The sequence below is a fragment of the Oncorhynchus masou genome, chromosome 29 (assembly GCF_036934945.1).
Source record: "Oncorhynchus masou masou isolate Uvic2021 chromosome 29, UVic_Omas_1.1, whole genome shotgun sequence".
NCBI classification, from domain to species: Eukaryota; Metazoa; Chordata; class Actinopteri; order Salmoniformes; family Salmonidae; genus Oncorhynchus; species Oncorhynchus masou.
The window spans coordinates 38,252,397-38,276,161 of NC_088240.1; the positions used below are offsets into that span (position 1 = coordinate 38,252,397).

Below are 23,765 nucleotides of genomic sequence, written 5' to 3' on the forward strand. Positions count from 1 at the left end.
AACTGTGGGGGATTTTATTTAACCCCCCAAGTTTTAAGATTTTTTTAAAATGTTGGACATTTAAGAACACAAGCAAATCAGCTCCAAGTGATTTATTTATTTTTGGGTGTATTTTACCCCCTTTTCATGGTATCCAATTGTTAGTAGTTATTATCTTGTCTCATCGCTACAACTCCCGTACGGGCTCGGGAGAGACGAAGGTCAAAAGCCATGCGTCCTCCGAAACACAACCCAACCAAGCCACACACCGTGCACCTGGTGTCCTGGTTAGCGTGCACAGTCGCGATGAGACAAGGATATCCCTACCGGCCAAGCCCTCCCTAACCCGGATGACACTAGGCCAACTGTGCATTGCCCCACGGGCCTCCCGGTTGCGGCCTGGGCGCAAACCCAGAGTCTCTGGTGGCACAGCTAGCACTGTGATGCAGTGCCCTAGACCACTGCGCCACCCAGGAGGCACCAAGTGATTTAATTTGCATAATAGACGCATAATATAACGCATAATAGAGCGATATATGTGATATCATAGCAATGTTAGCAAGGTGCAAAATTATTGTTTTAACAAAATATTATATATGTCAGGGCTTATTGCCTAGTTAAATAAAGGTTAAATAAAAATATATATAACAAAATGATTGCGGTCAATTTGCAGTCTAGAAATGATTTGTAATTATGTTCCAGCCTCCTGACCATCCGCTCAAGAAAAAATAGCTGTAGATGATTCCTGTTCTAGATGGTTATATATCAGTCCGCTAATACAGGACTAGTAAAGGCCCAGTGCATATACAGACGAGCTATATATATATATATTCTTTGCTTCAAGATTTTTCAAGGGGTGCTACTTCACACGGCTATGTTTGTATTACATATTGTATCATGTGTGTGCATGTCTATATACTGCTGTATCCATTTCTAAACGAAATGTACACTGATAATACAGTATATAAATTACTATATTCTATTCCACACAATTTGGATGGCTTTTTCCACTAGTGACATTTTAGCCTAGGAGCATGAACCTCGCGATAATGTTTGCACACGATGCGTGACGTTTGATGTAAGGTAGCTTATTTAGTTCATTTTACAAAGGGAACTTAAAGATCCACCGCAGAGGTCTTAAGGTGGGTTGTGTCCAAAAATGTTACATTCCAACATTTTGTGAGATTACCGATGGTAGCTGGACAAATATCTAAATATTGCCAGGATTTTTTTTAAATCACCAGATTTCACTGCCACTGACAGCGGTGTTTGTTTGCTTTATCGTTTCAAAAAGTAGCTTGATGAGTGTCCAAAGTAACAGTGGAAGTTTGGAGGGGACGCCATCTTGGTCCCAGATCTCCACGTCCCTTTCTCAGCAACATATCACGGCAGTGGTGAAGGCCAAGGGAGGTAAAAATAATATTATTGATACCAAAAGTATTTGCTAGTTACATGTTTTGTGTCGTTTTGTGGTACGTGTTAAGAGTAATCTTGAAATGAATTGCAACTGAGTAACACCGAAGCCATGGTGTGCAGCAGCCTGCTAGCTAGCCACTACAGACGAGTGTTTGCTGGTGGTGTCTGCAAATGTCCACGAGAAATAACACATGAGGAACGTTAGCTAGGTAACGTTAGCCACAGTACCCAAACTACTGATACGTTTGTTATTTGTTTGCAATATAAGTGAAGATTGTAGATGTTTACATGCTGAAGTGGAGTAGTTAGCTAGTTGGCTAACTGACTACAGAACTGATGTAGCCTAAGTTATCAACAGTAGAGAATTTGCTATCCAGCTAATATAGCTAGGTAGTTTAACTACATACTGCTAGCTAGCTGTCTCCACCGGCTAGCTACGTTGACAGCGTTAGCTAGCTAGCTATTATCGGTTGTTGAATGTTGCATTTGCTAGACAGCAAGCTAATATGTCAGATTTAAATCAGGGTCGAGAGATGACATGGACCTATGGATTCAGTAGTGCCAGATCTAAACGGAATTCTGTGGACTGTATGAAATGATTTTCAAATATATATATTTCAACAACATATCAATAGCTAGCCAATGCATGTCTGGCGACCCTCCTTTCCTTTGAAACGAAGTCGGGATGACACCTTTTTTATTGCAGTAACCAGCTAGGTACACTGTGCTGTGGAAACCCAATGTACAATTGACCATATCAGATTCAGAAACTGGGGCTTATAATCATAATTGAATTGCACTCCTTGACTAAATTATGTATCCAACTATCACTATGCTAATGAGGGCACACCATGGTATTTTCAATGGCTTGCGTTGACAGGACGGTGGCAATAGTTTGTAATTGGGCAGTGTATTACTTCCGACACAAGTCTAGATGTAGCGGGCTAATGTGATGCTCATTAGCCATTACATATTAGGTACTGTTTGGCCTAGCACGGATCATTTGACGGCCTTAAAGACATCCTCCAGTGCGTTTTTGAACATTTCCTGTTGAAGAGCGATATCCCAAGGATAAATACAGGAAACTACACACACGAAAGGGGAAAAAAGGTGTGTTTTTTAGGCACGACTGCCAACTTCAAGGAATAGGGCATTCATGGAGTTGGTTTTATGGGACGTTATGTCATCGGCCTCCCCTTTGCTTAAGGAGCAATGGAGAACAAAGAAAGCCCCCCTTGTGCCATGTCATGCCTTACCTGGACTACCTATTGATGAGCGTTTTGTTAAGTAAATCAGGTGTTAAATAATGTGGAAAGTAGACTGGCCTGCCAATGTGTATGCCACAATAATGTCTATTTTCAAATCTTCGCTCATTGATCCAGACAGGTGAGTGCGACGATATGTAGCACTTTGGGGTGGACATACACCTGTCTCAATGAGAGAAGATATGAAATGGACAAGATGGCAGTGTACATGCTTGGATACCTTCGTGGAGAAAAATTTATACAATTTTAACTGGGTGTCTTCTAAATTCAACCCCCCTGCAATTAGACTCTGGAGCAGTGGAAACGTGTTCTCTGGAGTGAAAAAGCATGCTTTACCATCTGGCAGCCAACGGACCAATCTGGGTTTGGCGGATGCCAGGAGAACGCTAACTGCCCCAATCCATTGTGCCAACGGTAAAGTTTGGTGGAGGAGGAATAATGGTCTGGGGATGTTTTTCATGGTTAGGCCTACGCTATTACATTCTAGACGATTCTGTGCTTCCAACTTTGTGGCAACAGTTTGGGGAAGGCCTTTTCCTGTTTCAGCATGACAATGCATCCGTGAACAAAGCGAGGTACATGCAGAAATGGTTTGTCGAGATCAGTGTGGAAGGACTGGGCTGCAGAGCCCTGACCTCAACCCCATCAAACATCTTTGGGATGAATTGAAACGCCGACTGCGAGCGTGGCCTAATTGCCCAACATCAGTGCCCGACCTCACTAATGCTCGTGCCTGAATGAAAGCATGTTCCCGCAGCAATCTTCCGACATCTAGTGGAAAGCCTTTCAGAAGAGTGGAGGCTGTTATATAGCAGCAAAGGGGGGACCAACTCCATATTAATGCCCAGAATTTTGGAATGAGATGTTTGATGACCAGGTGTCCACATACTTTTGGTCATGTAATGTATTTAGAGCAAATGTTCTGTCAGCAGTGATTAACTGATTTCTAGACATTGTGTTAGTTGGTAACATTCTTTAGATGGCTATTTTTTTTAGTTTGTAACCCAAAAAATACTGAGCACAGTACCCCTTAGTATAGAAGGCCACTGATGTCAAGAAAGTAGGCTAAACTGCATCAAAGTATTACAATTGTCTAATGCGTACTAAACTTACTCTGTTCACTACCTAATTAGACATTAAGACCTACATGCATGGGAAAACATTTAGTGTTGAAATATGAGTAGATTAACTGCATCCTCTAGTTAGCCTATAGTTGTCAAAGTACATTTTCTGGTGGTTTTATACAAATTGTGCCACTTATTTTGATCTGAATCTAAGCTATAGGCCTAGTCTTATGCCAAAATAATTTTTGAATGACTGTCCAAGTGTCTGTCTGTCAACAGGTGGACACTATGTTGCACAGCATGGAGCTCAAATGACATCCACAGCATTCTAAGGGTTCAACCACTGGCTTGTGCAGGGGCTTGAATTTGGTTGCTTGGAATGTATTGGCTACTTATTTATGCAGAATGTCTAGGAAATCATCCCTCCTTCCCAAAGAGAGGGCTTACACTCCATGCTTTTTAAAATATGAAAACGACTGCAGAATCCAAGTGCGCTCAACGCAAGATTATGCTTTTATTTTAAAAGAACCATAGTTTTTGTTTTGTTTACTACCAAGTTAATGGTGGTGCGTATGAGTATGCACTGAGATGCTGCTGTAAAGTGAGAGCCTTGTCTAGTAGCCTGGTTCTTCAGACCATCATAAGGAAATTAAAGTGACGTGACAACCTAGATCTGAAGTAGATATTTGGCATTTTAAGTCTAGTATTATTTACTGTGTTACATCATCCTTACATGACATTTCTCAAGTTACTTCATGTTGCACTGAAATATCTACTGGCAAGCCATAACATTACCGTACTCCCCATCACCTTAACCTCTCTTGTTTTTGTTAGGCTGTATTGTAAATGATGGCTGTCTTTTCATTTTGTCACATTCTTTCAACTTTTCTACTTTTGATTAACTATATTGTTATTGTTGTGCATATCTGCTGCTTATTACAGTATTGGTGAAACATACAAAATACCTTATTCCACAAGTTCCACTTGGGCAGCTGTTACATACAATTATATTAAATCAAATTCATCTTTCCAAAAGGAGCTGCATAACATTGTTGCACTGTCCTGGGTTTGTACATTGATTCCCTAGAGCCCAAGTGCACCACATTTATTTCACCTCTAGTCCACAAATGAGCTTAAGGGGCATCCATCTTGGGTGTCTTGGAACCTGCTGTGGTATCTGATCCTTTGTCCCCAGGGTGTTTTTCTTTCTTTTGCATATTTCACTTTAGAGAGACTGCCTGCATCTGGTATTGCAGCATCCACAGACTGCAGATGAAAAGCAAACTCTAATATAGATTACAGGGTAGTTGACATCATAGAATGGTAGCACGTATATGATATGAGCTATACAATTAGGCTATGCCCTGGCAATTAAATATTTTTCTTGCAGTGGACATTCTTGTAAGATGAACAGGAGTGTTCCGTTTCTCAGGGGAATTTGAAATTGTAGGTGAGGAAAGTGTATTGAAACGATGGGTAGCCAGATGGTTCCTTTGGATTTTGATGTGAAGCCAGTACAGGGAACAAATTACAATTGCCATGTCACTGGTGGCAGCACTTTTTTAAAAACAGTAGCACTAATGAGCGATCAATGTAGGGAAATATTATCTGGCCTAGTTTTAGACAGTCTAGCTCTCGCAGACTTTTTTTTTCTTCAGAACAATGTATTTTGTAGTTTAGTTGATAGGTTGATGTAAGGGTGTTTGATTTTAAGAAAACTGCCAGAGAAGAATTTGATGTACATGTTCTTTCTTCTCTGTTCCAGCTCTGATACGTTGGTGCACTCTGTCAAAGCCAAGTGAAACAGCCAGGCCCAGGTCCCTTGGGCCTACTACACTTGTGGGAATTGTCTTGGAGACAGGCCTGCATTGTTCTCCAGGCTCATATTAGACAAGGTGGAGGAACGGTGTCGTCTTGTCTGTGGGTGCTGTAAACCACAAGCTGGTGGGAAACCACCATGAACTGTACTGGCCAGAGTAAAGGGGCTTGTACTGGACACACTGACTGCTCTGAGGAAACCTGATGTCTGTAAAGGATATACATCTAGAGCTTTGGCTTTTATTTAGGCGTTTCCTCCACCCTGTCTTTAACTTTACTGGATAGTTGAGCAGAATTCAGAAGATTTATGGCAGTACCCGAGATGTAGATTCACTTTTGACCGTCATTGCATTTGGTAAGATATATGTAAATAATCAGTGTCTCTCTGGCATTAGTCCTATCTGTGCTCTGACAGAGGAAGTGTTGCAGCAGACATGATGCACTGACTGAACAGGTGTTAAGAGACCTCATAGCCCTTTGTTGATACAAAATGGAGCTCTTGTTAGAGCAAGGCTATGTCAGCTGTCTCCCAGAGGCCTTTAGGCTTTAGGGAGACAGTCCAATCCTATTCTCTGTCTCGGATGTAGTCTACTAGTTTAAATCCCTGTTTACATGTGAAATGATAAAGATCTAGCATAGGCTATTATCGAAACTCATACACTACATGACCCAAAAGTATGTGGATAGCTGCCTGTTGACCGTCTCGTTCCAAAATCATGGGCATTAATATGATGTTGGTCCCTACATTTTGCTGCTTTAAGTCTCCACTCTTCTGGGAAGGCTTTCCACTAGATGTTGGAACATTGCTGCGGGGACTTGCTTCCATTCAGCCACGGGCATTACTGAGGTCGGGCACTGATATTGGTCGAGGCCTGGCTCCCAGTCGGAGTTCCAATTCATCCCTACGGTGTTCTACAGGGTTGAGGTCAGGAATCTGTGCAGGCCAGTCAAGTTCATTCATGACTATCTCAAACCATTTCTGTATGGACCTCGCTTTGTACACCGGGGCCTTGTCATGCTGAAGGGCCTTCCCCAAAATGTTGCCACAAAGTAGGAAGCACAGAATCGTCTAGAATGTCATTGTATACTGTAGCTTTAAGATTAAGGGGCCTAGCCCGAACTATGAACAACAGCTCCAGACCATTATTCCTTCTCCACCAAACTTTACAGTTGGCACTATGCATTGGGGCAGGTGGCCTTCTCCTGGTATCCGCCAAACCCAGATTTGTCCATTGGCCTGCCAGATGGTGATACGTAGCTCATCACTCCAGAGAATGTGTTTCCACTGCTCCAGAGTCCAATGACAGTGGGCTTTACATCAGCTGTCGCTTGGCATTTGCGCATTGTGAGCATAGGCTTGTGTGCGGCTGCTCGACCATGGAAACCCATTTCATGAAGCTCCCTACAAACAGTTCTTGTGCTGACGTTGCTTCCAGAGGCAGTTTGGAACTCTGTAGTGAGTGTTGCAACTGAGGAAAGATTACTTTTAGGTGGTTTTGTTTAGATTTTAAGTTTTCATAACAATCAGTATTTTTGGGCGCCGATTTGCCAATTTTTAAATTATTATTTTATTTTTTACCTTTAACTAGGCAAGTCAGTTAAGAACACATTCTTATTTTCAATGACTGCCTAGGAACGGTGGGTTAACTGCCTTGTTCAGGGGCAGAACGACAGAGTTTCACCTTGGCAGAACGACAGTTTCACCTTGTCAGCTCGGGGGAGCTAATCTTGCATCTTTACAGTTAACTAATCCAACGCAATAACGACCTGTCTCTCTCTCGTTGCACTCCACAAGGAGACTACCTGTTACGCGAATGCAGTAAGCCATGGTAAGTTGCTAGCTAGCATTAAACGTATCTTATAAAAAACAATCAATCATAATCACTAGTTAACTACACATGGTTGATGATATTACTAGATATTATCTAGCGTGTCCTGCGTTGCATATAACCTGACTGAGAATACAAGTATCTAAGTATCTGACTGAGCGGTGGTAGGCAGAAGCAGGCGCGTAAACATTCATTCAAACAGCACTTTCTTTGCGTTTTGCCAGCAGCTCTTCGTTGTGCGTCCTGCGCTGCTCCCGAGATGAGGCTGGTGTAACCGAAGTGAAATGGCTAGCTAGTTAACGCGCGCTAATAGCGTTTCAAACGTCACTCATTCTGAGCCTTCTAGTAGTTGATCCCCTTGCTCTGCATGGGCAACGCTGCTTCGATGGTGGCTGTTGTCGTTGGGTTGCTGGTTCGAGCCCAGAGAGAAGCGAGGAGAGGGACGGAAGCTATACTGTTACACTGGCAATACTAAACTCGCTATAAGAACATCAAATAGTCAAAGGTTACTGAAATACAAATGGTATAAAGGGAAATAGTCCTATAATACCTAAAACGCCTTACCTGGGAATATTGAAGACTTATGTTAAAAGGAACCACCAACTTTCATATGTTCTGAGCAAGGAACTGAAACGTTAGCTTTCTTACATAGCACGTATTGCACTTTTACTTTCTCATTATTTAAACCAAATTCAACATGTTTCATTATTTACTTGAGGCTTAATTGATTTTATTGATGTATTATATTAAGTTAAAATAAGTGTTCATTCAGTATTGTTGTAATTGTCATTATTATAAATAAAGAATCTGCCGTTTTAAAGTAAAAAAAAAAATAATAATAAGTATCGGCTTTTTTGGTCCTCCAATCGGTATATGTGTTGAAAAATCATAATCGGCTTATCACTTTGCGAATGAGCCGTTGTTGCTCCTAGAAGTTTTGACTTCACAATAACAGCACTTACAGTTGACCAGGGCAGCTCTAGCAGAGTAGAAATTTGACAAACTAACTTGTTGGAAAGGTGGCATCGTATGACTGCTACGTTGAAAGTCACTGAGCTGTTCAGTAATGCCATTCTACTGTCAATGTTTGTCTATGGAGATTGTATGGCTGTGTGTTTGATTTTATACACCTGTCCGCAACGGGTGTGGCTGAAATGGCCTAATCCACTAATTCTGAAGGGCTGTCCATATACTTATATATTACACAAGTGTCATGACACTAGGTGCTCTATATCAAGTTTGCCTGTTTGCCTTGAATACTCACCATGCAGATTGTGGTCATGTAATCCCATGTACTGGGATTAAGCTATTTTAGTGTTTTATAAAATGTTATCGTGGGTATAAATTTAGGACATTACATCTCCCTTTCTCTGTTGAGACATGACGTAACCAGACATTTTGCCTATTAAACATTTCAGACTTCAGGAAATTGCTTTCAGCTGTTTTGTGCGTGACAAGGGAACAACCCTCATTAGTTTTGCTTTATCACATCCTTTAGTTTTAACCAAGTGGATAGCTCTTTGATAATGCCTTTTAACAGATTCTATGCAACCTTATATGGTTGGGGTATTCCTCAGGACTGATCTTCAAGCGTATTCTGAAGGTCTTCAGGATTCCTAGTCAATCCCGACATTACCTTGCAGTTAATCCTTAAGAGTCTAAGCTGTTACTAAGAACATCATTTAGTTGTTTGACTTGGAATTTTAGGACCCCTTTTAACCCCCAGGAAGAATGACAACTGTTTTACGTTACCTGACAAGCGAGTACATATTTGGTTGTTTTCATACTGTCATTCCCAGTCTGTAAATGTGAAAATTCTATAGCAATCTAGTGGAAGAGCAGACTGTGTGTTTGGACAATTAATAGACAATGGAGTAAATAAAACCTAAACATTGGCCTCGTCCAGGATGGGAGTTTTCACAGACCAGTGTGCCATAGCCAACCAGAGCTACAGTAGGCCTTTATGCAAATAAGCCATTTGCCACAAGGGCCCGCCATCATTCACTTTGAACTGGACTGAGTTTTTACAGGCGGTAGCAACAGTGTGACTTTAGATCAGGGGTTCTTAAACTTTTTTTTTAGCCTGGGACCCGAATTAGAAATTCTGTTTTTCCTGGGATCCAAGCTTAAGAACATATGCAACTATATGTAAATATTGGTACATTTCATTGCCCTTATTGCATTTGTTTAATGCATATTGACAAACAAATAACAATGAAATGGCCATATAAATAGCTAGTAATGTTTATTTTCCTCCATTTAAAAACTCTTACATGTCTGTTGGAACTGTTGCGGTTTAAAATTAAATAAATAATTTTCATGCTGAAGGAACAAACTGATTGGTAACAGAACAGACACACGGGCTTTTTGATAGGGTTGCACTAAGTAACAGTACAGATGTGAAATGATCAGGCCTAATGTACATCTTACTGTAGAAATTGTCAAAAGTCTAGGTTGGAGCTGTTGCTGTTAAAATAGCCCCTTTAAAAAAAAAATGTATTCTGAATTGGAATAAACTGATCCAGGCTGTATCACCTCTGGCCGTGTTTGGAAGTCTAATAGGGATGTGCACAATTATCCCAGTGTCTTCTAGGGTAGGCCGTCATTGTAAATAATGATTGTTTTTAACTGACTTGCCTAGTTAAATTGTTTTAAAATATATTTTTAATTTCAATCACATGGATGTAGACCGTTAACACACACACACAGTCCTAATTAGAGGTGTTTCAACAAGTAGGTCTATTCTGGGCTCAGTTTCTGACAGTGTAACACTCAGCATTGAGTGTACACTCATGCTCAGCATTGAGACTGTTTCTGTACTTGTTTAAGTAATCCAGAGTTGAGAACCCTGATTGACATAGGTATTTGGGGCCAAACAGGACCAGAACATCTACTGCTTTCTCAGTTAGGCAGGAGACTGCTTCCTGCTGTAGATGAGCAACCCAGAACTGTGTTTGAAACGAGATTTTTGACTTTTTGAAGCAATCAGTTTATTCCAGTTCAGAATAAAAAATTATTACTTGTATTTTAACAGCAACGGTTCCAACTAGAGGTCGACCGATTAATCGGAATGGCCGATTTAATTAGGGCCAATTTCAAGTTTTCATAACAATCGGAAATCAGCATTTTTGGACACCGATTGTGGCCGACTACATTGCACTCCACGAGGAGACTGCGTGGCAGGCTGACTACCTGTTATGCGAGTGCAGCAAGGAGCCAAGGTAAGGTGCTAGCTTGCATTAACCTCTCTAGGGTACGTGCGACGGTAGCGTCCCACCTGACCAACTTCCAGTGAAATTGCAAAGCGCCAAATTCAAAAACATACTGATTTATAAAACTTCAGAAAACATGCGTGTTATGCATAGGTTTAAAGATTAACTTCTTGTGAATCCAACCACGGTGTCAGATTTCAAAAAGGCTTTCCGGCAAAAGCATACCATGCAATTATTTGAGAACATCGCCCAACAGACATCATTAAACAGTAACCAGCCAAGTAGAAGAGTTACACAAGTCAGAAATAGAGAGAGAATGAATCACTTACCTTTGATCTTCATATGGTTGCACTCAGACATTCATTTACTCAATAAATGTTAGTTTTGTTTGATAGTCTCTCTTTATATCCAAACACAGTCACAACAGGCAGACAAAAAAATCCAAATTGTATCCGTAAAGTTCATAGAAACATGTCAAATGATGTTTATATTCAATCCTCAGGTTTTTAGCCTAAATAATCAATATTTCAACCGGACAATAATGTTGTCAATATAAAAGGTAAACGAGAAAGGTGCGCTCTTGGGATTGCGCATGAAAAAGCTTTCTGACACTTTAGGGTCCAGCCATTGACTGGTCTTACTCCCTCATTTTTCAGAATACAAGCCTGAAACCATTTATAAAGACGGTTGACATCTAGTGGAAGGCATACGAACTGCAATTTGAGTCCTAAGTCAATGGATACTGTAATGGCATTGAATAGAAAACTACAAACAAACAAAAAATCCTACTTCCTGGATGGATATTTCTCAGGTTTTCACCTTCCAAATCAGTTCTGTTATACTCAGACATTATTTTAACAGTTTTGGCAACTTTAGTTTTATATCCAAATCTACCAATTATATGCATATCCTAGCTTCTGAGCCTGAGTAGCAGGCAGTTTACTTTTGGCACACTTCATCCAGAGGTGAAAAGTGCCCCCTACCCTAGAGAAGTTAAACGTATCTCATAAAAAACAATCAATCTTAACATAATCACTAGTTAACTACACATGGTTGATATTACTAGTTTATCTAGCTTGTCCTGCGTTGCATATAATCAATGCGGTGCCTGTTAATTTAACATTGAATCATAGCCTACTTTGCAAACGGGTGATTTAACAAGCGCTTTTGCAAAAAAAGCACCGTCGTTGCACCAATGTGTACCTAACCATAGACGTCAACGCCTTTCTTAAAATGAATACACAAGTATATATTTTTTAAACTTGCATATTTAGTTAATATTGCCTGCTAACATGAATTTCTTTTAACTAGGGAAATTGTGTCACTTGCGTTCTGTGCAACAGAATCGGGGTATATGCAGCAGTTTAGGCCGCCTGGCTCATTGTGAACTGTGACTGTTTCTTCCTAACAAAGGCAGCCAACTTCGCCAAACGGGGGATGATTTAACAAAGGCGCATTTGCGAAAAGCATAATAGTTGCACGAATGTACCTAACCATGAACATCAATGCCTTTCTTAAAATCAATACATAGAAGTATATATTTTTAAACCTGCATATTTAGTAAAACGAAATTCATGTTAGCAGGCAATATTAAACTAGAGAAATTGTGTTTAGACTTATAAATAGTATTTAGACTTATGGATTCCACCCGTTAGATAAAATACAGAACGGTTCTGTATTTCACTGAAAGAATAAACGTTTTATTTTGGAAATTATCGTTTCCGGATTTGCCCATATTAATGACCTACGGTGCATATTTCTGTGTGTTATGTTATAATTAAGTCTATGATTTGATAGAGCAGTCTGACTGAGCGGTGGTAGGCAGTACCAGGCTCGTAAGCATTCATTCAAACAGCACTTCCGTGCGTTAGCCTGCAGCTCTTCGCAATGCTTCAAGCATTGCGCTGTTTATGACTTCAAGCCTATCAACTCCCGAGATTAGGCTGGTGTAACCGATGTGAAATGGCTAGCTAGTTAGTGGGGTGCGCGCTAATAGCGTTTCAAACGTCATTCGCTCTGAGACTTGGAGTAGTTGTTCCCCTTGCTCTGCAAGGGCCGTGGCTTTTGTGGCGCGATGGGTAACGATGCTTCGCGGGTGGCTGTGGTCGACGTGTTCCTGGTTCGAGCACAGGTAGGGGCGAGGAGAGGGACTGAAGCTATACTGTTACACTGGCAATAGTATAGTGCCTATAAGAACATCCAATAGTCAAAGGTTATGAAACATACACATATTGCACTTTTACTTTCTTCTCCAACACTTTGTTTTTGCATTATTTAAACCAAATTGAACATGTTTATTTATTTGAGGCTAAATATATTTGATTGATGTATTATATTAAGTTAAAATAAGTGTTCATTCAGTATTGTTGTAATTGTCATTATTACAAATAAATTTAAAAAATTAAATCGGCCGACTAATCTGTATCAGCTTTTTTTGGTCCTCCAATAAATCGGTATCAGTGTTGAAAAATCATAATCGGTCGACCTCTAGTTCCAACCTAGACTTGTTTTCAACAATCATTTCTACAGTAAGATGTCCAGTAGACCTGATCATTTTTAATCTGTGCTGTTAAATCAAATCAAATTTTATTTGTCACATACACATGGTTAGCAGATGTTAATGAGAGTGTAGCGAAATGCTTGTGCTTCCAGTTCCGACAATGCAGTAATAACCAACAAGTAATCTAGCTAACAATTCCAAAACTACTGTCTTATACACACAAGTGTAGGGGGATAAAGAATATGTACATAAAGATATATGAATGAGTGATGGTACAGAGCAGCATAGGCAAGATACAGTAGATGGTATCGAGTACAGTATATACATATGAGATGAGTATATAAACAAAGTGGCATAGTTTAAAGTGGCTAGTGATACATGTATTACATAAAGAGGCAAAGATGTTACTTATCTAGCTACTGATAGGGTTGCTTGCTTTGGATAATGTTAGCTATTAGCTGTGTACAAGGCCAGGGGATTGTTTGAAAAAGAAACTCACATATACTACTATGTGAGAGTACTCCCTTATTTCTGCTTATCACCTTTATTAAAATGACATCAATGCCTTCTAGCTGACTGACTTCCACTGTCGAAGCACTTTTTCCTGAAGCTTTCTGTTCTGAAAGAATTCTCTGGGTATACTGTCATGCTGTGCATGTTTGGTGTGATAGAGCCTGGATTCGAACCAGGGACTGTAGTGACGCCGCCTGCACTGAGATACAGTGCCGTAGACCGCAGTGTCCGTGTGTGTGCGTGTTAACTATTTAACTGTACTAGAATGCTTAAGGCCGCCAAATTGTTAAATATCTGTAGTTTTTTTTTTTTTTGCAAGGAAAATATCGGTATCAGCCAAAAAAATGTATCGGTGCAGCACTACTCATGATCCAGCAAGGTAGTCTCTGCTGTTACCAAGCAAATGCTTCATTTTGGATGAAGCAAACTATTCCGCTAGATGGCTAACTAGCTACTAAATTAGCAAACCAAATGCACAACTGGTAATCAAACTTATCCCAGAGGCTGCTCCAAGACGCTGCTGGCGGGAAGAGGTATTCGGCGTGGACTTCATCCAGCGCTTCCGAGTGTATATTACTTGCTAATGTTCAGTCCCTGGACAGTAAAGTAGATGAGCTCAGATCCCTGATGTCTATCTTGGGATTGTAACATACTGGTTTACGGAATCATGACTCTCCTTATATACTGTGCCCGTCCATACAGCCAGCTGGGTTCTCAGTACATCGAACAGATGGGGGGAAAAAAGAACTCCCCGGGAAGAAGAAGAAAGGTGGAGGTGTATGATTAACTACTCATGGTGTGATTGTGATAACGTACAGGGATCTCACGTCCTTTTGTTTACCCGACCTAGAATGCCTCACAATCAAGTGACGACCGTATTACCTCCCAAGACAATTCTCTTATGTTATAATCACAGCCGTGTATATTCCCCCTCAAGCCAATACCACTACGGCCTTCAAGGAACTACACTGGACTTTGTGTCAACTGGAAACCACGCATCCTGAGGCCGCAATTTATTGTAGCTCGGGGCTTTTACCTCTAGTGACTACCCATCCCGCATGCGGGAGCGTAATCATCGAGTGACACTAATTAGCATAACGCAACGGACATAAATATTCCTAGAAAGTATTCCTATTCATGAAAATCACAAATGAAATATATTGAGACACAGTTTAGCCTTTTGTTAATCACCCTGTCATCATTTTCAAAATATGCTTTACAGCCAAAGCTAGACAAGAATTTGTATGTTTATCGATAGCCTAGCATAGCATTTTGTCCAGCTTGCAGCAGGTAACTTGGTCTCGGAAATCAGAAAAGCAATCAAATTAAATCGTTTACCTTTGAGTTTCGGATGTTTTCACTCACGAGACTCCCAGTTCGATAGCAAATGTTCCTTTTTTCCAAAACTATTTTTGTAGGCGAAATAGCTCCGTTTGTTCTTCACATTTGCCTGGAAATTGCAGTCATGAAAACGCTGAAAAATATTCCATATTAGCTCCATAATATCGACAAACATGCCAAACGTTGTTCATAATCAATCATCAAGTTGTTTTTCAAATATCTATTCGATAATATATCCGTCGGGGCAATTAGTTTTTCAGTAGGACCGATTGGAATAATAGCTACCTCTGTATTTTACGCGAGAGTCACTATGGGAGCCATCAGGTGACCACTTGCGCAATGTAGCCGCTTACGGGTATTCTTCAACATAAATGCGTAAAACTACGTCACAACGCTGTAGACCCCTTTGGGAATACGGAGAAAGAGTAATCTGGTTAATAACCCATTCACTGCTCAATTGGAACGCAGCGCTTTCAAAACATGAGGCACTTCCGGATTGGATTTTTCTCAGGCTTTCGCCTGCAACATCAGTTCTGTTATACTCAGACAATATTTTTACAGTTTGGGAAATTTTAGTGTTTTCTATCCTAAGCTGTCAATTATATGCATATTCTAGCATCTTGTCCTGACAAAATATATCCTGTTTTACTACGGGAACGTTAGTTTTCCAAGAATGAAAATACTGCCCCCTAGTCACAAGGCTAACAAAGCAAATTTGAGGAAAACACTCCCAAAGTTCTATCAAGACATTGTCTGTAGTACTTGCGCTTCAAAAACGTGTTACTTTCCCTTCCGGGATGGCTACAACTCCCTCCCTTTGGCAATCAGATCATGACTCCATTCTGCTCCTCCATTCCTATAGGCAGAAACCCAAACAGGAATTACCTGTGCTAAGGTCTATGCTATACTGGTCTGACCAATTGGATTGTTTAAAGATTTGATCACGCAGACTGGGATATGTTCCGGGTTGCCTTCGAGAATAACATTGACGTGCGCGGTGACTGAGTTCATCAGGAAGTGTATAGGGCGGGTTGTTCCCACTGGCTATTAAAACCTACCCAAACCAAAAACTGTGGATAGATGGCAGCATTCATGCAAAACTGAAAGCACCAACCACTGCATTTAACCACGGCAAGGTGACTGGGCATATGGTAGAATACAAACTGCAGTTATGCCCTTCGTCGACAATCACAGGCAAAATCATTAAAGTCATTACAGAGACAGTGGAGTTGCAATTTACCGGCTCAGACATGAGACTTATGTGGCAGGGACTCCAGGCAGTCCGATTACAAAGCGAAAACCAGCCACGTCGTGGACAGTCTTGCTCCCGGACAAGCTTAAACACCTTCGCCCACTTTGAGGATAACACTGTGTCATTGACACGCCCGCTCCGGAGGACTCTCAGTGGGCTCTCATTCTCCGTGGCCGATATTATTATTATTATGACATTTAAGCGTGTTAACCCTACAAGGCTGCCGGCCCAGACGTCATCCCTAGCTGTGTTCTCTGAGCATGCGCAGAACAGCTGGCTGGAGTGTTTACGAACATCCGTCTGCTGTCCCCACTTGCTTCAAGATGTCCACCATTGTTCCTGTACCCAAGAAGGCAAAGGTAACTGAACTAAATGACTGTCGCCCCATCGCACTCACTTCTGTCATCATGAAGTGCTTTGAGACGCTAGTTGAGGATTATATCACCTCCACTTTACCTGACACTCTTGACCCACTTCAATTTGCATACCGCCCCAATAGATCCACAGATGATTGTATTGACACTCCCAGCCTTAGTTCCATCCATTTTTGTCCAGAATATTGAGTAATTAACTAAAACGATGTAACCTGAACATGACTGGGTGGTATGCTATATTTTACTGTATACCGGTATTGATGCACAGACCAGTTTGAGTTTTTACTTTATCTTCTATAACAGTGTTTCAATGTTTGGTTTGTTAAATAGACCATTTTCCAGTACACCACACACTGACGTCACGCACAGATTTTCTGTTGCTGGCGTTCAATAAGAACTGGTGTTCTGCCACCAACTTGCGCACATCTCCCTCGTTTGTAAACACAGAAAGGGATCTATGTGATAGTTTACTCTGTTTTATATTTGACTCATCTCTCCCTGCTGCTGAATGCCGCTAACCACACCAAGCCCTGCCCCCTGTCACTCAAGGAGAGAGCAGTTGTTGGACCAAGCACTTTCTTGCTGTTCACTCTGAATGGGTCGATGGATGCAACAATGTTGGTGACATGCTGCTTTCCACAAGCTTTTCTATAATTGCACTATTCGTTTGTGCATCTTACTATTTGCTAGTTTCTTTTATTAGCAAGGTTTTGCTACAATATTTTTTTTTAGCTGCTGAGGCTAATCACTAGCTTGCTAAATGTACTAAGAGTCAGAGCAAACACAGCTAGTTGGTTAATACAGCCTGGTACCGATTCTGATGTAGGCCTAGATACGTGAAGTAAGAACATGTAACATCTAATTAGGGTCACCTGGAAACACTGACCAACACTGGTTCTTACTCTGTCAATAATTCCTCACTGACTTATTCACGTCAGACAATTTATTCTAGGTGCTTCCCACTGTTTGCAACTATAGAATTAGATTAATCATAATTTCCATGATTCCACCAGTTCACCAATTAACTAGGTCTAGATTTATTTTGACTCGTATCATGCTTTGTGACAGTGTGAAATGATGATAGAAGTGCAGAAATGTGTTTTTGTTTAGAGTTGTATTGAAGCCCCATTTTGAAAGAATGTATTTGTATTGCCACCCTAGGGTCATGAACTACTCAAAGTATATTGAGTATTTATTCAAAAAATCTAATACTGATATTTTGTCCATATCGCCCAGCCCTAATCCTGAATGGGTGGAGGTTGCAAACAATGTACAAGGCCAGCTGTGAGTTACAACCTGAGAGCAATATTTTTGGGACTACCAGGAAATGTATTGGTGAATTTTATTCATCATGCATTGAACTGCATCCATCTATTCTGCCAACAATGCCTTACACTACATCAATGGAATTGAGTCAAATATAACCTATTTTTAAAACCTTAAAGTTGGTTTTGTAGCATTAACTGGGAATTTGATGTTTTTTACAGATTTTTTTAAATTTATTTTTATTTTTAGAATGATCTTTTCATATCTGCAAAATGGTTAAACTCAGTTCTACTTTAGTGTCTGTCCTATATATAAGAAATACTACAATTTGGGGGCACTAAACTACTTTTGGAGTATACAAAACATTAAGAACACCTGCTCTTTGCATGAGACTTACCAGGTGAAAGCTCAAGGCCTACAATTGTATATATTTAATCTACCACCCACTCAGATTTTAACAACCCAAATATTGTTTTTTTGTTGCAATTACACCAAAAAACACAAAAGCAGATGAGTGTGCTTTGTAATATTCCTAAAACCATACATGTACTACTAGTAAGAAGTAATGTGGTATATTTAATTTCATACATTTTGTAACTGAAGTCTTCACAAAAATAATACAGATGAGAGAAATTCACCTGCCCCTTTAAGTGCGGGAAGTTACCGTAGTAATGTGACAAGTCATATATGTGCCTGTGAAATTGAGTATGACCAGTAGCAGCTTCTTTCTTTTTTTTTCTCTTCCCTAGCAGTTGAAACTTTAAATATTGATACTACATGACCCAAAAGTATGTTTGTGTGGACAGCTGCTAGTCTGTTCTCTGATTCCAAGTGTTATTTCATAGTTCTGATGTCTTCACTATTATTCTACAATGTAGGAAATAGTAAAATAAATATAGTAAAACCCTGGAATGAGTAGGTGTCAACTTTTGACTGGTACTGTAAATGTGATCATACTTTACTAGTTTTATTTACAAATGAAGTGAAATGCTCACTCTGTGGAGCCCCGACCACCCGCCAACATGGCTGGTGTTAATTTTAGGCCCTGAAAGCTGTGATCCCTTATTGATGTCTTGATAAATCCACTTCAACCAGTGTAGATGAGGGAGAGGAGACTGGTCAAAAGAAGGATTTTTGAATCCTTGAGGCATGAATTGTGTATGTGTGCCATTCAGAAGGTGAATGGGGAAGACAAAATATTTAATTGCGTTTTGAACGAGGTATCGTAGTAGGTGCCAGATGCACTCCTAATGTTTGGTATACTTCCATTCATTTATTTTTATTTTTTTTACTGATACTGGCCTACCTACAGGCGAGCCGTGTGACACTCATGGGCTTCCTAGAGTAAAACAACAGACATGTTTGAGATTCTCACCTTTCCATAGACTGTCATATTAGTGTGTAGCCCAAACTGAACACTACAAACAAGTTGGTAGTAGTCGGTACCGACTACTAGAGTACAACCGAGAACATCACTGTGTTAGTGAGGGGCTCATCTTTCCATTAAGTGGTCATATTAGTTAGTATGCCAAACTTCTGATGATACGGACTTTTTTGAGGCGTCTCGCGGTCTGACAAGCACAGCTGTACCTCGGCCACCTTCCACCTCCGATTCGGAAGGCTGCCCTTTGGTGGATTGAGATGCAGACCATGCACAAAAAAACTGACAGGCGCAGGGAGCAGTGGGAGAGGGAGGAGCAGCATGAAACAGCTGAGATTCAGACTTTCTCTCAGTACTGGATTTCATATCAACTGTGTTTAGTTGTCCAGAAGCCAAAGGCACAATCTTAATCGTATTAACAACCCATCCTCGTTGTTGCATGTTTACATTTTCCCTCAAAGTTTCGAATGGAGATGTTCATCTGTCACATGAAACGGCTCGCATCAGATGCGTCTTTATAGAACGGTGTCTCACCGCAAATTGCAATTTGGCAAATGTTTGAAAATGTGTTCAGTCTCTGCTTCATTACTGTAGTTTCATGTTCGATAATATTAGAGGATAGGCTTGCTATTGTCGTGTGTTTGTTCATTAAAACCTTGGAAAAAAAGAACAATGTCTTCCATGCACAGTATTTTCTGTTGGTCACTTAATTTTACTGTTTGGAACAAATTTAACTGTTTGTTAACCGGTTGGTTAGTCGGCAATGAAATTGACCGAATTTGCATCCCTTGAAGGAAATTTTGCGAGCCAGTGCTAACTAGTTTTGCCGCAAAGACTGGAAGTCTATGGTACTGTATCTACTAGCATGCTAGCAGTTACCGTAGACGGCTTAATTTTAGCAATTTAGCAATTGCACTAACGCTAGTTGGCAACTTTCTTCAAACTGCATGCAGAGACCTAAACATGGTATCCAAGAGTTCATTTGACTCTGGGGAAGTAGATAAAGGGTTTCATTGCCAAAATCCTGAAGTATCCCTGTGTCAGCCTGAAACTGAATTAGCTGTATACCTGGTCTCAGTTATGGTCGACGCTTCAGATCGAGTCAATGAAATACAACAGTTTTCAGATAGTGGTGGGCCTCAGTGTGCTTTCTGTAGTTTGTCTCAATTTTGTCATGAAGAAATTGTAAAAAGAGCCAGACTTTCTGGTTTTCCTTGTGTAGGCCTAAAATAATAGGTAGATGTAAGGCTGCTGAGTAGGCTATACATTAAGATCGAGTTCAGTAAGCTGCAACATAAAAATTGTGACGTTACATTGCCTGTCCCAGTGACCCCCCCCCCCCCCCGGTACAAGACTGTAGGACACACAAACAAAACTCAAGACACTTCCATTTGGACTGCATTGCCTCATTAACATCTCACCTTCAGAACGAACACAAGGGGACAGCTGTGAGTGGGAAAAGGCTCACAAACCAGCTTTGAGCCTTTTGTAAAAGCTGTGAAATATGATCGACTGAGAATGCTTAAAAAAAACTTTTTAGGCTTGGCATCCTACTCTGTAATGGTCACCATTCATAAAATGTCCTACTTAACCTCTAGCAATCCCGTATCTGGTAGCGTAATCATAGCCTCAAGCTCATTAGAATAACGCGCCGTTAACTTCATGAAAATCGCAAATGAAATAAATATATTGGCTCACAAGCTTAGCCTTTTGTTAACAACTCATCTCAGATTTTCAAAATATGCTTTTCAACCATAGCTACACAAGCATTTGTGTAAGAGTATTGATAGCTAGCATAGCATTAAGCCTAGCATTCAGCAGGCAACATTTTCACAAAAACAAGAAAAGCATTCAAATAAAATCATTTACCTTTGAAGAACTTTGGATGTTTTCAATGAGACTCTCAGTTAGATAGCAAATGTTCAGTTTTTCCAAAAATATTATTTGTGTAGGAGAAATCGCTCTGTTTTGTTCATCACGTTTGGCTAAGAAAACCCCCCGAATATTCAGTCATTACAACGCCTAACTTTTTTTCTAAATTAACTCCATAAAATCGACAAACATGGCAAACTTTGTTTAGAATCAATCTTCAAGGTGTGTTTCACATCTATTCGATGATAAATCATTCGTGGCAGTTGCCTTTCTCCTCTGAACCAAATGGAAAAGTGCACACAGCTGGAGATTAGGCAATAATTTTGACGGAGGACACCAAGCGAACGCCTGGTAAATGTAGTCTCTTATGGTCAATCTTCCAATGATATGCCTACAAATATGTCACAATGCTTCAGACACCTTGGGGAAACGACAGAAAGTGTAGGCTCATTCCTGGCGCATTCACAGCCATATAAGGAGACATTGGAACACAGCGCATTCAAAATCTGGGCCATTTCCTGTATGAAATTTCATCTTGGTTTCGCCTGTATCATTAGTTCTGTGGCACTCACAGACAATATCTTTGCAGTTTTGGAAATGTCAGTGTTTTCTTTCCAAATCTGTCAATTATATGCATAGTCGAGCATCTTTTCGTGACAAAATATCTTGTTTAAAACGGGAATGTTTTTTTATCCAAAAATTAAAAGATCGCCCCCTATATCGAAGAAGTTAAACGTTTCAAGTAAGGCCTGACATAGAAGTGGTGCTCATAATTTAGTCAGGTCTACTCTGCAGCGTTGGATGACTGAGAGGAATGTGAGGGTAGCCTAGTGGTTTGAGTGTTGGACTAGTAACCGAAAGATTGCAAGTTCGAATCCCCGAGCTGACAAGGTACAAATCTGTCGTTCTGCCCCTGAACAGGCAGTTAACCCACTGTTCCTAGGCCGTCATTGAAAATAAGAATTTGTTCTTAACTGACTTGCCTAGTAAAATAAAGGTAAAAAAAATAAAATAAAAAGGAGTAGTAGGCAATAAGTGGCACGTCATGACTTTTAATGTTAAGGTGGTGTTTCTCCTCTCATCCAGGCACCATGGAGGAGCTGCACAGCCTGGACCCCCGGAGACAGGAGCTGCTGGAGGCTCGCTTCATGGGTGCGGTCACTAGTACTGGGGGCAGTACCGGGGGCAGCACTGGCAGCACCAGCGGGGGAACCAAAGTGTGTGCGCTTGCCTCAAACCCCTGATCCCCATACACTCACATTATTACAGTAACACTTGGCTGCATGTTTTCAGCTAGTCTAATTGTCTGTTAGGCTTATTTTGTGTAACAAAAATAAAGTAAATAGTTGTCATGGTTTCTTTTCAGAAGAACGTCATGACGTACCTCTGTTTTTGTTTTCAGGGAATGACTAACAATGACTGTTCAAATCAAAGTTTTGGAAGCCTGGGGTCTTCCAGTGACAAAGAGTCAGAGGTATGTTTCTTAACATGGTGGTGTTACAGTTTTAGTGAAACACTTATATAATGAATCAATGTGCATGTTTGTTTGAACAGGCTCTTGTCAGACAATATAACTGGTTTTCATAGCTTTTCTGTGTTTGTTTTTGTCTGACATTCCATCCTTTGTTTGGATTAGACCTATGTTTTGATTGGATGTCAGGTGTGGGCTGGTTGATGTGAGCAGGGAGATCCCACAGAGGGAGAGGAGCTGGACCCTCATATGATCCTCTGTCACTGAAAATGTCAGACGCAACCTAAGATGGAGCTAGCTCTAGAGAGAATAAAAATGTGCGGAATCTTGTTGTAATTAAACTGCCTTGTGACGCATCATACCACAAGCTCTCACCTCTCTGTACAAACACGGTCTGTGCCAGGGCAGCCTGATCACAGGCATCATGCTGCGTCCGCGCCTCCCTCCACACTGTTTTCCTGTGTTTTACAGCACAGCTCTACGCTAATGAAGGCAAAACACAAATGGCTTCCAACTTGGGTGGGGCTGCAGTGTCGCAGCCTGTTTGTGTGGGGTGGTGGGCTCCAACATTGTCTGGAATAAAGAAGCCTGAACCACTGCAGTGGAGTGTGCGAGTATACTAGCAACCTGACTGTGCAGGTGCCTGTCTGCTCCCCTCCCTTCTGTACAGTTTGACTGGTTTAATAAGTCACGGATGGAGGCCTGTGTGTGAGCATGATCGAGGGGGGAGAGGAGGAGGCAGAATAAATCCTCTCTGGCCTCCTCTGCTGAATCTGCACAGATGTCACCCACACAGATGCTACCATACGTCATACACTCCCTAATGATTCACTGTTGACACACTCAATCAGACTAGCACCTGTCAGCAGATTCTCTGCACAAGGCTATGTCCTGGTCCATAAATGTCACAAGGATTCCTCTGCCTGGTTAAAATAGGCTACTCCTTTTTGATTTAGTTTGGGTTTTCTCAGTTTAAGCATTTTAATGCTTTTCTTTTGTAGGGCAGAAATAATCCTCATATGTTATCTTGGTGGTTGGTAATTAATTCAATTGGTTGGTCATGATTATTCCTTGTTTGGCGATCTTATTTTTTCCCCCTCCATAAGTATAGCTCCTGAAGGCTGTGTTTACACAGGCAGTCTATTTTTAACAAATTGGTCTTTTGACCAATCAAATTGGTTCTGAAAAAGATCGGATGTGATTGGTCAAAAG

At 40.7% G+C, this 23,765-nt stretch overlaps 1 protein-coding gene across 3 annotated transcripts in view; it reads left to right on the forward strand.

Moving 5' to 3' along the window:
- The first annotated feature begins 1,082 nt into the window (after window positions 1-1,082).
- Window positions 1,083-23,765, forward strand: part of tlk1a (tousled-like kinase 1a) — a 30,970-nt gene continuing 8,287 nt past the window's right edge. The window contains exons 1-4 of one of the 3 annotated variants that reach the window (XM_064944784.1): window positions 1,083-1,121; window positions 1,274-1,389; window positions 22,169-22,299; window positions 22,485-22,556. In XM_064944784.1, coding sequence (XP_064800856.1) covers window positions 1,281-1,389; window positions 22,169-22,299; window positions 22,485-22,556 — 312 coding nt within the window. In that variant the 5' untranslated portion in view covers window positions 1,083-1,121; window positions 1,274-1,280. Of the gene's footprint in view, window positions 1,122-1,273; window positions 1,390-22,145; window positions 22,300-22,484; window positions 22,557-23,765 lie in introns of those variants that run through there. The other 2 variants (XM_064944785.1, XM_064944786.1) reach the window with 2 other exon arrangements.